Here is a 15,131-nt window from a genome sequence, read left to right as displayed (position 1 = left end):
CGTTTTTAAAGTATTTTCCACAAGCAGTCGGGTACTGCCAACAGCGGTGAGGATGTTAAAACACGGATTTATGGAATATACAGAGCAAACATATCTAATTTTATCGTACGAGAAAATACACGATCAGCATGAATACATTAATAAAGGAGGAAATAAATACTACTGGACTGAAATGTGTCGACATTGATTTCATTTTATTCATTTTGCATTACAGTATTATTATTTGCATTGCAAATATCATTCAGTACTGATAAAAATGAGCAAATAACCTCTCGCAATACAATATACTGTATTTCAATATTAATAGATGAATAGGTACGTTACAGATTTTTGTTACAAAATGTTATCTTTACATTTTAAAGACAATTATGCAATAATTATTTTTTACAGTGAACTCATCTAATGCACATTGAATTCCAAATATTTCACTGGCAAGCAATTAGCTGCATTTGAACTAACTGGTCCTCAAAACACAATAAATAATGTCATAATTTAGGCTACATTGAACAGACAAAGAATACAATTATTTCACAGATAAAAGAATGTCGTCTTTACAAGTATGCTTAGACCATGCAATTAAAGGACATTTTGAAATAGATATTATATAGTATTATTAAATTCATTTTCACCAAATCATTTTCATATTAAAAAATCTCAAAACAAGTAGGAACAATTAAATCCTTTGACAATGTCAGTAATAAAAAAATGCATGAATAACTGGCATCTCTGTTTGAGTTACAGTACTTAATCAATATCAAAATGGAAGCAAGATTTAGAGATATGCTTGTTCCCTTTTAGTTTGTTAGAGGTTTATTAGACAAATATTTCAGTGCAATTGAGACCCTGGATTATAACTCATTATACAGCATTAAACTGTTAGTATTGCTTTAGGGCTACATAAAAGTCCTCCTTGAAAGAAGAAGTCTCCAGAATCAGCAGACAAAGACTCTGCCAGTGGTCTGATTCAAGTTCCACCGCAGAAACGGGCTCATTCCATATCCACTCTCCTCGCTGCCTGCGCTGCTCCTCATAGTCCCTTGTTGTAGGTCACCACCTTGCAATCTGTTGCCATGGCAATCTCTGGCTCAAGGTGAGACACCTCAATCTGTGAAAAATGGATTCTGATAAGCAAAGCGTCCCCCACCTCCAGTCCCCCGCCCACCCACCCTTTTCAACCTCGACCATGACTCTACACCACCAAGCCTCCATTACTCTTAAAACCAGGAAAAAAAACAGAGGATGTAAGCACACACAGAAATCCTGTATAAAACGCTAGCAGCTCAACTGTTCAGCAATCTCTCTCTTTATTGCTTTCCCCTCTCTTGTGTACACACACACACACGCGCACACACACTCACACACAGACACACACACACACACACACACACACACACACTGACTCCACTGGTTGGGAGGGTGTGCAATACCTGAGACATCTGTGGGAACAGGCTGATGGCCAAAGGCAAGGACAAGCCGAACACGGCCAGGCACACAAAGCTGTGGATGGGCAGCATCAGTCTGCGGTGAGCCTGGAGCAGGGGGAGCCTGAGGAGGGGGGCAAACACGCACACAGAAATCCTGAATACGTTTCAGATGTTTCAACAGGCTTTTTAAACACTGAACTTTCCCCTGTCCAGAACAAGAACAAGGACAGAACTGGGTTACAGTGTCACAGTTAATTAGAGCCAGTTTTGGTATGGCTCATTATATGTAAGGCCTAAGGCACTGGTTCAGTGCAGTAGTTCTCTCTGTGACCTGCACAGACAGTGAAGCATGGGGCATTTTGAAAGCTGTTGTTTCCTCAGTAATCAATAGTCACTGTGTGTATTCTACTTTGCTGAATCGGAATCAACAATGGAGGGGTGTTTATCACCAGCTGGTTGCTTTCAGGAGTTAGTCATACTTCTAATGGCACTCTGAGATTCTTTTGAATGAAGAGTGCATTACAAATAAAATACATTATTATTATTATTACTTTTCGAGGTAGGCCATTATCATGGGCGGGAGGACGAATATAGGCAAGGGCAGGACCACACGTGTAAAGGCTGTCTCCATCAGTGCCTGAGGGGGGAAAAGAAAAACTATTGTTGTGACTTTCTGTCCACTGATTTGGGAGAGAAAACATCTTGGAGTAAGCCTCCTGAGCAGTCCTCCACTGACGTGTTTGGCAGCGATCCGGGACGACCCCACCACGTTCCCGTTGTCGTCCAGCACGGAGATGCCCTCGGAGAGCTCGCTGTGCCTCATCAGACCCACGTTACAGATGTTGGCACTGGCTGAGAGTGGACGAGGTTAGGGGTTAGTCACGGTAACACTGCACTGTCCTCTCAGCACTAAGCATGGCTAACGCCTGTGCTGGCCAAGGCACCGTCACAATTATGCGGCAGCTTGTGAGATCTGACAATCAGGAACACAAGACACCACATTTACTGAGCTTGTGCTAAAATGAAACGGATCACATTCCATATAAAACATTGATGTCTTCACCCATCCAACAGAGCAGATAAGGTAAATATAGACGTCTTATCTCTTAGGAATTCGACTGATAATCCTCTGGGAAACACATAATCTGGAGAAAGCCATAATCATATGTATGCTCAGGCAGCTGCCCAGGGAGACTTTGTGTGATGAAACACTGGCTTTGAAAGTGATACATCAGGTGGACTCGTGGCTGTGAATTAATGAAGCAGATGAAATTAAACATAGCTGACAGATAATGAGGAGCCTTATAGCCTGTAGTTTGGAAAAAGGAAACTGATGTGACAGTGAATTAGCACCTATTGTAGCCATATTTGCAGAGTTGAAATCTGCTTATGAGGAGTCTGTGTTAATAAATCAACATGATACAACTGTAACATTTTGATCTGACTGAAATATGTCATTTTCAAAACAGCAATTTCCCTGGCAGATACTGTGTGGTGCCACACATCTAAATCATTCTTTTTCCAATTATATACAAGCACCTTTCCTGAAACAGAACAGCTCCAGCATTTTTAACAAGCTAAAAATAACAATGGATGCACAACATTTAAAGCACAGTGTGCAACTAAAACAAACACTGAAAACCGCTAATGCTGAAGACTACTTCAACCACACTGACAAATGGTGTATACAAAACAACTTTAAGCAGGCTGAAAGGCCTAGTGTTGCCATAGTTGCCATAGATGTCTTTTTGCTGCCTTTTTTGCACTACCATAACCTCACTTTAAAGTAAACTTATGCTGCTGTACATGTATCTGTATGTTTATAACTATATGTATATGTATATCTATATGTCTTGTCTGATCTGTTGTTGTGCGTGTGCACTTTATATGTTTCACCGTGGGAGAGTGGGAAACGTTTTTTCAGATTTTTTCAGATTCCTTTGTATGTCTTAACATGCAAAGTAATTGACAATAAAGCTACTTTGACTTTGACTTTGACTAGTAACACAGTAGATGCAAGGGAAATATGACTGAATGCACGATAAAACATACCCACAGCAGGAAAGGGGATGAATCTCTGGATAATGACACGAGTTGCTGGACTGAACTTGCTGGATTTCTGGATCAGTATGTTAAGCCCCACCTTCATAGACAGAGTTATAAGAGAAAAGACACACACACATACATCACAATGAATGTAAGTGTGTATTGTGTGTGTTTGATGTTTTAGTTACTAAGAATTACATGTACAACATAGAGGCTAGGTGGAACTCACTGCAATGGAGACAGCGCTGCTGACCGCTCCAACATAGCCTTGCACAAACCTGGAAGCTGGCGTGGGCTGGCATAACGTGTTACAGGATTAGATTCTTGAGTACAACAACAGGTGAACACAACGCATATTCATGCAAAGCACATGGTAGTATAAGTGAAGGCGCACTGTAGTAGAACTCTTAAAAAAACGTCCATATCAGGCGGGTTGTGTGCCATATGCTATAACAGCTCCCCCCCCCCGCCCCTGAGGACTGAGGGGTGATCGTTCATATGGAACTAAAAATCTCCTGCCGCTCCAATGAAACTCCAGCTGTTGGAATGTTAAACATTAATGGGTTGGCCTTGAAACCCCCCCAAGCACCTGAGGCATTACCTTGGTGGCATTGCGGTTGGCATAGTTCACACAGGCGTTATGGCTCTGGTTCAACCACTGCAGGGAAACAAATATCACTTATTAGAGTAAGCACAAGTAATCAGTGTTGCATCCACGCAAAATACTACACCAGAAACATTATGCCTCCTTGTAATGTTATTTTAATTACAGTTACTTTTTTCTATTTAGTTTTCTCGGCTCTCCATCTGCCAATGCCCCATGTGGTGTACGAGACACAGACACCCATGTGGACATGAGAGGAAAAAAACACCTCCTACATGATGCCAGCTGACACGCCAGCTTTCTCCCTCGTCTCCAGACAAGCTGCTAAGGTCCCGGAGCAATCATAGAGGAGAAACACGCAATTCAACAAGCAGCATGCAATTCCATTCTGTCTCAGTGTTGCTTTCGTAACTGACCCTGGTATCGCCCGGATCATAGACTGTCAAACTGTAATATGAGGAGATTTTTTTATAAAAATTGAGGGTTGTCAACAGCTGTCAGGATTACATTATCTGTACATTTTTTGTATCTCAATTTTATATTTATATGAATTTCCCACCTTTATGCACCACTCCAATCCTATCTGGGCACGGAACTTTATATGATTTTCAATTACTTTTCTCAATTTTCAATTTGCTTTTCTCCACAAAAAGTCTAATATTTAAAGCAGAAATTTGTGACTTAACTGACGGTTTTTGACCGTATTCAACACCTATCCAGTTTTAGTGTTATACAACCTTATCTTGCTTGTTTATAGGGCCTTATCTACATCCTTGAAAAGCAAAAGAAGTTATTCTGCCAATACATCTGTATGTTTTGTGAATCACACCTGAACAGCTGCTGCAAAAACCCTATGTTTAAAATAAACACTAACTGTTTCCATAGGAAATATCCTTGCACTTGCACTTGCAAGGCATTTAGGCATCTAAAATGTGGCAGAGGGGTGAGAAGGACTTTCTGCTGTCTTGCTAATGAGCAACATTGCTTTCTGCTGACCCTTCACTCACCCCTCTACCAGGAAAACAACCTGCAGGTTCATTTAGCTGTCTGTCTGTCTCCCCCATAGACCTATGTATGTCTATGGTCTCCCCAACCCTCCGTAATTAAATACCTCCCCCTTCCTGATCTCTTAAACAAGACACCGCAGGTTAAGCATATTAATAAATAATATGGTTACAATGTAAAAACTATTTCATTCATTAACTTCCAACTGCACGGTTCAAGTTCCGAGCACGTCTTCTTGGTTATCTGTTAACTGTTGGAGTGACTGAGTGATTTAAGACAGTCTTTGTTTCTTACCTGCCAGAAAACAGTTGAACCCAGTGTCTGACTAGGAAGCAGAAGGCCCACAACCTAAAAAGGTAGAACAGATAGCAGATACTACATTCATTAAAAAAATTACTAAATATGCACAGCCATATGCTCATGAACCCTAAAAAGGTAGAAAGGATAGCAATACATTCATTAAAAACTACAAAATATGTTCTTGAACCTTTGTTAAAAAGCCTAACAAGAGCTACAGCTATATTCAGGATTTGTAATCTAAACCCTCTGCACAGGCCTGTAAAAACAGCAATGATTGAAATCCTGTCAGGCAATGTAACAACCTTCTCAGGATCTCTAGCCATAAATAGTTCTCCTTCTGATCTGCTTCATTATTTTCTAGATGTTATTTTGACATGTCAACAAATAATCCATAAAACCAATACCAAACCCGTAATAATAAACCCATGTGAACTATTCTGTATTTACAATTGACCATTTACAAGTGGTGTCTGCCTCTACCTCACTCTTGAGGACCTGCTCAATGAATGACTGTGAATATATGTGAATGACAGAAAGAAAAGCTGTTCTAGGACGACGCTTGACACTGAATTGAAACTCTGACCAATCTGATGTCACTCCTGTGAGAAGCTGCAAACTTACTACAGGTGTTCCGAATGGGACGTAGCCTGCCAAAAATCAAACACACTCCATTACAAGGCTGAAAAATAACAACAGCCAACTGCAAGACAATCAACCATATATAAACATCTCCGTCAAAACACATCAATAAAACAAATCAATAAAAGTTGTTTTCATGCATTAAACGCTTTCTCCACAAAAAGACTAGGCTACATGTGGAATGAGTTATACTAAATAACTGAGCCATGCAGGCAGGTGTAATGCAGGTGTAATGCAGGTGTAATGACAATGTTAGAGGGCAATACCTGACATGCGAAAAGGCATAAAGATCTTTTCTCCTGTGTCAGGATGAATGATTGCCTGCATTCAGACAGATGACAACCTTAGTGGTCATACCATGACCAGTACTGTCAAATGTGCACCTATTTGACAGTGTCAGTGTGTTTTTGTCTTTCAAAAGGCAGCGTGTGTCCGTGCCTTTTGAGGGATGACCGAGACATCCTACAGCATGTTTATTGCAGGTTTATAATGTGTGATAATATGCTGAGGAAACAACACTGTTATATGGAATGTATCCACAAGAAAAACAATGTCAACAACGCCTCATTAAGTTTTGCTTTTTTTTTTACAAAAAATGATTATATAATATAATATAACATATGTGAGCAACCATTTAAAACATTGTTTGCAAAAGACACTTCAGCATTAGTGATTTTGCAAAAACAAACTTACCTGTTTGACTTTTTGTGCTTCCCAGAGCTTTGAACAAAGAAAGAATGTTCTGTAAGAATCTTATGAAATATTGGATTGTGATTTTGATGATGGGTAAAACAAACTTAAACCGATAATAGAAAAACACATTTCACCACTTCTACCAAACTCATTTCTAACTCATTAAAGCGCCTAGAGACAATTGTATTGTATTGTCACACCACCATTTTAAACTGTAACAATACCTGTGAATCAGTTACTCCAGGCGAAAGATTGCCTTTCTTAAAATCATCAAGAAGCTTCACACATTCATTTAATCGACCCTAAAAGAACAAGGAGAAATACATTATGATGTACATTGGACTCCTTCGAAGGCAATTATTGTCCACATATTTGTGTGCGACTTTGTTGTCATTTGTTTCTGACCAATTTAACTCACAGCTGTCACTAACAAGAGATACATTTTGATGACAGATGTATTGATCGTAAATGAGAGTTGCTAGCGCACAATTCAAGTCCAGTGGGGTTCTCCATACCTCTGACACAAAGAGTGTGCTGGGGTCTATGATGTCAATGAAGTGCTTCAGCCTCCCCAAAAATGAGCTCTACAGGAACAAGATGAGGAAGAAAACACAAGTTAGCATCATAGGTAGGGTCAGAGTGTACCTCTACAAGGTCCCCACGTCTTGAGGGAAACACACATTGAGGAGCTTCGGTGTAGATCTGTGTAGATATATCAGACACATTTTGACATGTGTGTATATCTGGGTGGTAGTGGTAGCGACATCTTGAGTTTAGAATGAGTGTTTGGAATGTTGACTATTTTTCTGTTGATTCTTAAATAATCTTCTGTAATGATGCCAATTTGGGTATAAGAATCTTCTCAATTGTGTTTAGATACTCCAGTGCAGATGCTTCTGTATATAGAAACTCTCTCAGTATGTGATCCTATGATAACTAGAGATGCATTTTCACAAGGAAATGTGAGTGTGATTGCACCGCAGAAGCAGTGAGCCGTTGCATACCGTAACCTATGCAATTACATGGATGCTAACACATCGCCCTAGAAAGGTTGGACTCTCCTACTGCCTGTTGGATGAGCAGTAAATATCACCTAACACGGCGGAGGGCAGCGATTCCCTAACAACAATGACCCACTGACATTCTGGCACACATGGGCAGACCACACACACTCTGCTATTATAATATAAATCAGTCCATGTTCGGCATGAGTTGATGCTCTCAAGACATTGTTTGCACTGCACCTTATCAAGATCTAGGAAGAACTCAACCACTTCATTCCTCCGAAGAAGAACGTCTGTTGTCTTTGCCTTCTCTCTACAGTAAGGGATGGCAATCAAGACTCTTTTCATTAGTGGTACCTCAGTGGTGGAATGACCTACCTAGTGCTACCTGATCAAATGACAGCCACGGTAGTCTACATTTAAAGAGTATTACAAAGCGTTCAACCCTATGGGGTCGGAGGCCTCTTAGGCATCTTTGAGGTAGTTTGACATGGCTTGACTGACATTTTTGTATTCGCCCCCCCCCCCATCTAAAAACATTGATCCCAGTGCTACATATGCTACCATATGCAACAACAACAACAACAACAACAATCTGAGAGCAGTGAAAATGTCATTATTATATTTTTGGACTGCACTGACAGAAATGTTTTTACACACATTTAACCAAAACACAAGCTGGCCTTATGCGGTGGGTCTAGCTGCGAAGTGTGAAAATAAGGGACCATATCCAGAAACTCAGAACACTGTCGTTGCACTAAGATGCAGAACATGAGCGTGCAAACCAACTGCACCCGTTTGTCTGACTATCAATTCTACACTGAGGGAGACTTGCACACACAGTGGATGAAAACTTCCAGAGAGAACACTGGATGTAAGAATGTCACTGCAACTCGTCCAATTAGTCTCTCTCGCTTCAGTATGGCCACTGCTCCTCAGCACCCCCCCCCCTACTGCTCCGTCTATGTGGCAGTGCCAACACCAGTGGGTGCCAAGAGTTAGACAAACCCAATGGATGAGGGCTGCCAAGACTTTGCTTGGCAAATGCCGGGGACCAAACATGGCAGCTTCAATCAACTCTCTCTCTCTCTCTCCCTCTCTCTCTCTCTCTCTCTCTCTCTCAGAGCAATTCTTCCTCTGTGAAATGAGGCCGGAGAGAGCGAAATGAAATTCCTCCAGAGGTATCTATGACAGTGACATCTCTGCCTTTTGTTAAGCTGTTTTTAGTTCCTCCTCGCTCATTTGTGTTCATTTTAAACAGGTTAGCGAGCAGCACTCTGGAGCGTCACAGCTGCTCTGCTGGAACATGTGATCGATGTGTGTGCAAGGGAGAGAGAGTGAGAGAGAGAGAGAGAGAGAGAGAGGGAGAGAGAGAGAGAGAGAGAGAGGGAGAGGGAGAGAGAGAGGGGGGGAGAGAGAGAGAAAGAGAGGGAGAGAGAGGAGCTGGTGCAAGAGAGACGCCTTTAATTATGCATGTCTTTCGGATCCCTCGAGACTATGCAACACCGTAAGCAGTGATGCATCTGTGCAAGAAGACAAACACACCCCCCATTCAAGGGCTAAGAAGATCTCACTGTTTAAGAGAAGCATGGGGGCCAGTACAGCCAAATGAAGTCAACCTGAGACAGAATCATTAGCAATTTTGTACTGTTTCATGCAATGATCCATCAAGAGTTGTGTGAGTCAGTTAAATTGTGATACTCTAGATTACACAACTACTTTAGCCTACCTTTGAAATCCCACATTCTGAATCAACGGCAGATGTTAAAGTGAGTTCATAGAATGCTGTATTTTTGAAAGCAAATAAAGAATCATGCATAAATGCTGGCACAGCTGATTTGCAGCAGTCACTGAATATTTATGACACCCTTTGTCCTCCCCATGCAATTATTGCACATACTAAATCTATGGTTTGGGGGAGCAACATTAACTGGAGTTGTGAAGTCGATATTACACCTTACTGACCTCTTTAGTAGGCTAGCCCATAAAGATACGGACTAATTCTAGACCTAATAGGTGAATGAAAGACCTTGATGCGAGAGAACAGCTTCGCTTTCTCAGAGTCTGCATATAACGCTGGTATAGCACTCCTAGTATGATATTACGGGTTTATCATGGACCCATCTAATCTACTGTAGATCATTAAATGAGGGGGAATTTGATGTGCCCGCGACAGACTAGCATTGCAATTTGCTTTTCTAATTATAGGAGTCCGACCGACATAATGGCGTTTCCATGGAATCCTTTAACAATGGTAACCTATCAGACCAAAGTACACTTTGCAATGGTATAAATTTAAAGTTGATCTGAACGATATGGACAGCCTGCTCATTAATCTTACATGCTTAACAGAACTGACCCAGATTTCTGAACGTTGTAAAGTAAAACACAAAAATGATTGTAATACGAAACAATGACATTTGCAAGCAAACAAGAAGACCGAAATGCCGAGTGAGCTGTCCTGATGTTATAAATGATTAAGTCCTGCTCTAGCCTACATCCAAGCGAACCAGAAAGGGCCTCTTACTTACATTATCATTTGACCCTATTTGATGGAGACCTTTTAAGTGGCAGTATTAGGCAACCTTCTAAATTAGTTTTATATTTAACCTAAATTAATTACCATTGACCGTTGTATTACATGATTTACCTTTACTTAATTATATTAAGACTTCTTAATTACCCGACAATAGGTTTTCAACTTAATGAAATTACTTCGAGTTATCTCATTTCAATCAAACAAGCACAGCCCATATGCTTGATGTTATTTACAACGATGATTATCATACTACAGTAATTACACAGGCAGACATATTATGCGAGGTGGACTACCTGCAACTTTCAAACTGCGAACAGCAGGCATTATAACACCACCAACATATCGGCAAAAACGAAATGTTGTTTATCTGTACCCGAGCAAACAATGCACTTTGCATAAATGAGAAAAACTCCTCAGAGCCTAGTTACCTGATCATATCGAGGTCTTCCCAATTGAAAAGGCGGACAAGCTGCAGATTCCGCCATGGCAGCAACGACGAAATGATATTAGATAATGACGGGTATCATGAAACGGAATTTTAAAGATTGAACTCCAGTAGCAAACAGTGAAGCAAGGAATCGCAGAGACTCTTGGGAAGTGTAGTGTTCGTTCCTAGCCACCATGTCCACAAGGAGCCCACACGGGATTTCAGTGGGCAGTGGTCTGGGGGTGTATATGGTTGAATCAGAGCCAGTTTCAGGGAGACTGCCCACCTCCTATTCATCCCGTTATACCAAAATATCTCTGTAGAACGCTAGAGGGCGCGCTGGTGCACAATGAGAGGTGACTGAAGGTGCTTGCAGATGCTGCCCCCAAACAGTTTCAAAGTGTGAGGTGGGATAGGGGGCTACATTTGTAATTTAGATGTATCAGAAACATAGCTGTCACAACATATTCAAAATGCATGACTTAATAATTAACTGTAAAAGTGACAGTGAAAATGTGTCCATTGATCCTTCTGTGATTGGGGTTAGTAAAGGATATCCCCATAACTGTAATTCGGCCATAGGCACAAGGCTGGAGGACGCAGGTCTTCACTTCGCTTCCCTTTGTGGAGTTCTTTGCCTCTGCCTTGTCCATTATTTTTGTATAACGGGACACCTTGCAGACCGTTATCAGGTGCATAATAAATAAGATGTCATTTTAAAAGGCTATGGGCCACATGGACTAAACATTGGCCCCCGCCTTTCAGGCTTATTTCAAATTCTTCACTCAGATAAGACATTAAAAATGTACTATGTGAGCACGCAGCTTCTGAAGCAGTTTACACTCTGCCTGCGTGAAAAAGAACAGATGGCCCTGTCCCTCATGCATATGCATTGTATGGGAGAATGGTGTGCGATCACAGATGCTTCAGGTGGGGCCTCTAGACGCGCTGCTGAGGCTGAGGATGCAGCCTCTGTGTGACAGCTGGAGGTCTTGCATTCATAAAGGTCACAAAGGTCTGCTGGTGTCACTCAGCGGGTTTAGGTCAGCTCCAGCAAGCCTGTGGAGAGCCCTTGATTAGGAACAAATGAGACCCATCAGACAGTCACAGACAGTGGGGCGACAGTGGTACGGGGGTAGAGAAGTCGTTTAGTAATCAGAAGGTTGCTAGTTCGATTCCCTGTCGAAGCGTCCTTGAGCAAGACACTGAACCCCTAATTGCTCCTGATGTGCAGTGTGCCATCAGTGTAAATGTAAAATGTGTATACATCCTTGTAAGTCGCTTTGGATAAAAGCGTCTGCTAAATGACTAAATGTAAATGTAAACACGCAAGAATCACATGTGTAAATATAAATGCACACATCTGTAAATACTGTTTTCACAGTAGAATTAAGATCATCATAATAACACAGATCTAACAGATCTTTACTGGATGGAACAATGATTGCTCTGTAACTAAAATGTGCCTTTTTACAGAGTAAACAGTACAGTCAGGTGCATATAGTATACATTGGAGTGACACATTTTTTTATTTTGATGCTTTAGAACTCTTCAGTCCTCATCTCATCTAGGAGTTCTTAGCATTGTCTTTTCACTCTTGACCCAAAACAAGAGCTAACAGTCAAAAATACTCAAGACTTTTTGAGGCTAGCCACACCCAGGTACAGTATGCATGATGTGTGATGTATGGAAATGTGCTGAATATACAGCTTACATCTCAGCGATGCTTAAACCTTGAAGCTTATGGTATCAGTGAAACTAGTACATGTCAATGTCATGACAAATGTTTGCTTCTCTCAGTTTGTCCTCTAATTCAGTTAAGGTTTTGTGACTGAACTAGATCGTTGCATGTCGTATCAAAATCAGAATCAGAATCAGAAAGGTTTTTTACTGCCAAGTAGGTTTTCACCTACCAGGAATTTTTTGTGGTATGTTGGTGCAAACAATAAACATACACAATAAACAAAAAACAATACACATATTAAGTTATTTTTCAAACAGCAGGAGTGTGTAAATAAGAGATCGGGATTAGAGTCCGTGTTGGGGGCCGGGGGTCCCGGGCCTTGTTGATGAGGCCAACCGCAGACGGGAAGAAGCTGCTCAGGTGGCGTGAGGTTTTGGTCCTGATGGACCGCAGCCTTCTGCCGGAGGGGAGTGGCACAAGGAGTTTGTGTCCAGGGTGGGAGGGGTTGGCCATAATCTTCCCTGCACGCCTCAGGGTCCTGGATGCATACAAATCCTGGAGAGATGGCAAATTGCAGCCAATCACCTTCAGTCTCTGTTGTTACCTTGCAGGGATGATTCAGCAGTGGAGATGGTTGGCCTCAGCAAGTCCACCGTGCGCTGGCTGGCGGAACTACACAAGGCTGGTGTCTTCACCTACTCCTCTGTCACCATGACCAGGGATGGTGTGTTCTCTGCATGGATGTGCTTTATCATAATTCTTGGGTACCTGCGCAGTCATCTCTACTCTGTGCATACTGGAACAGACTTAATGTTTCGTATTGGGTTAACACTCTTATGTGATTATAATATTAATTAACTTAGGTTGAGCTGCAAAATGTATACAGTATATGTTTTTATGTCTGTATTGTGTCCATTATTCAATTGTAACAGTTAGTGTATAACTTGTGCATCAGGGTTCTTCTCTGCTACAGGGAAAGAGGTGTCTGTCTCCTATGAGGAGTGGAACAGAATGATCCAGGACAACTTTGAGAAGATGTTCTATGTGTCCCATGACCCCAAAGACCCCAATGAGCAGCACACTGAGCTGGTCCATAAGAGAGGCATATACAAGGACAGCTATGGGGCCTCCAGTCGATGGTTTAACTACCAGCTCAGGCCCAACTTCACGATTGCCATGACAGTGGAACGTTCTCTGACGTTAAGGGGTCTTTTTGCTCATCCAAATGGCGTTTGATTTGTACTAAATGTAATATATATGGAACTCTACATCTAAGCTAACCCGGGGGGGTGTATTCTGTGTACTCCAGGCTCCAGAGTTGTTCACTGTGAAAAGAGCCTGAGGGGCGTTAGAGGTGGCGGAGTAGAAGCTCTTGAGTCCTTCAGGCATAAGGACTCTGGATCCAGAGTGGGTTTCACACTTATCTGCTGTTTCACATGTTCTGTTCTATGACCCTTCTTTCAGAAAAAGTGGGTTTTTCTGGTTATTGGACTGTGTCTGACTGGATTTTTCTCTTTTTAGTGACATGGTGTATTGTGGTGTTTATGACAATGCCCTGGACAATGACAATTACAACTTGGCTAAAGGCTTCAATTATCATCAAGGACCTGTAAGTACATCATTCTCTCTTTGTGTTCTTCTAAATTAGTGCAGTTTGGCAGATTAATGTTTCATATGGTCCTTTTTGCAGGAATGGCTTTGGCCTGGTGGTTATTTCCTCCAGCCAAACTTCACTTCGCAAAGAAGCTGGGTAAAGAGACCTACGACAAGACAGTGTACCTGGTGAAGAATGTACTCTCTCTGCAATTTGTCCACTTGGAAAGGTACTGAATCATCTGATCACAAACATTTACTAATTTAGTAATAGTTTCATTTGGTTGTATCTCTTAGTGTAGGAATACAAGTAAACTTAAATTAGACTTTGGTCAGTATAAATATAGTAAATTATCGTAAACTTTTTCTAATCTAGTCATTTAGATACACTGTTGACTTTTCCCCCACAAAATGATATTTTTCTGAAAGATTGCAGTTAGATGGACTAACGATGGATAGTACTGTTAATGTTCCTTTTCAAACGATACATTGTAAATCTGACAATTAAATAAAATATTTTCTTTCATCAGATCTCCCTGGAAGGGTCCGCCAGAACTGACCAATGAGAATGGGCAGTACTGCCCCATCAGATGTGAAACCCAGGCCTGGTCCATTGCCACCATTCTGGAGGTGCTCCATGACCTGTGAAAGGAGGGCCTGAACCCCCTTATTATATGCATCCCACCTACAGTACCCTTAGGGGTCTGTCAGCACATCCTCACTGCCCTAGTGTTTGTTTACCTAAATGTCCACCACAGTGTTTTCCCTGTGCTGCCTTTGCTAGTTACTGCCGTGTTGTATGGTGACCTTGAGCCTCACCAGAAGGGAGCGTCTCTGTTTGCCTTAATGTCTCAACAATCCCACAATCTTATCTCAGTTTTAATAATGCATTCACACCCCTCTCAGACTTCTCAACGTACAAATCAAAGTGAGGCAACTGAATCAGAAATGTACTTAATAGCATCTTTATTTCCCTTAAGCAATGATGAGTTTCAGATCAGAGGTTCTATGATCCTGGTAGGGATGAGGCGGGCCAAAGCTCAGAGCAGAGCCCCAGAGGTAGTTAAGTGAGGGCAGGAGAGAGAGGGGGGCGAGAGAGCCCCAGAGGTAGTTAAGTGAGGGCAGGAGAGAGAGGGGGAGAGGAGGTTGTAGCAAAGGGGCGGAGGGCCCTAA

The 15,131-nt window shown here is 41.7% G+C and overlaps 1 protein-coding gene and 1 pseudogene across 1 annotated transcript; one reads left to right on the top strand and one right to left on the bottom strand.

Annotated features, from left to right (window-relative positions):
- Positions 1–173: 173 nt before the first annotated feature.
- Positions 174–10,921, bottom strand: LOC105909219 (sideroflexin-5-like). Its single transcript, XM_031587575.2, has 14 exons — positions 10,683–10,921; positions 7,227–7,295; positions 6,936–7,013; positions 6,712–6,738; positions 6,285–6,339; positions 6,001–6,026; positions 5,374–5,427; positions 4,072–4,128; positions 3,700–3,765; positions 3,477–3,567; positions 2,161–2,276; positions 1,976–2,061; positions 1,428–1,545; positions 174–1,105 (listed from the first exon to the last, which is right to left on the bottom strand). The coding sequence occupies exons 1-14, from the start codon at positions 10,737–10,739 to the stop codon at positions 1,028–1,030; spliced, it is 978 nt and encodes a 325-aa protein (XP_031443435.1). The 5' UTR covers positions 10,740–10,921; the 3' UTR covers positions 174–1,027.
- A 681-nt stretch (positions 10,922–11,602) lies between these two features.
- LOC105909214 lies at positions 11,603–14,657 on the top strand (annotated as a pseudogene).
- Positions 14,658–15,131: the final 474 nt, after the last annotated feature.

The sequence above is a fragment of the Clupea harengus genome, chromosome 20, assembly GCF_900700415.2.
Source record: "Clupea harengus chromosome 20, Ch_v2.0.2, whole genome shotgun sequence".
In the NCBI taxonomy this organism is placed as follows: domain Eukaryota; kingdom Metazoa; phylum Chordata; class Actinopteri; order Clupeiformes; family Clupeidae; genus Clupea; species Clupea harengus.
The sequence above is the reverse complement of the archived record's forward strand: the minus strand, read 5'-3'. Positions and strand labels throughout refer to the sequence as shown.

Bases quoted from the DNA above. Each gene is read 5' to 3' on its own strand.
- LOC105909219 (XM_031587575.2), bottom strand. From the start codon at position 10,739: ATGGCGGAATCTGCAGCTTGTCCGCCTTTTCAATTGGGAAGACCTCGA. The intron at 3,766-4,071 runs GTAATGCCTCAG...ACGTTATGCCAG, and splicing joins CCAACCGCAATGCCACCAAG to CCCACGCCAGCTTCCAGGTT. The intron at 2,062-2,160 runs GTCAGTGGAGGA...TTCCCCCCTCAG, and splicing joins CCCGGATCGCTGCCAAACAC to GCACTGATGGAGACAGCCTT.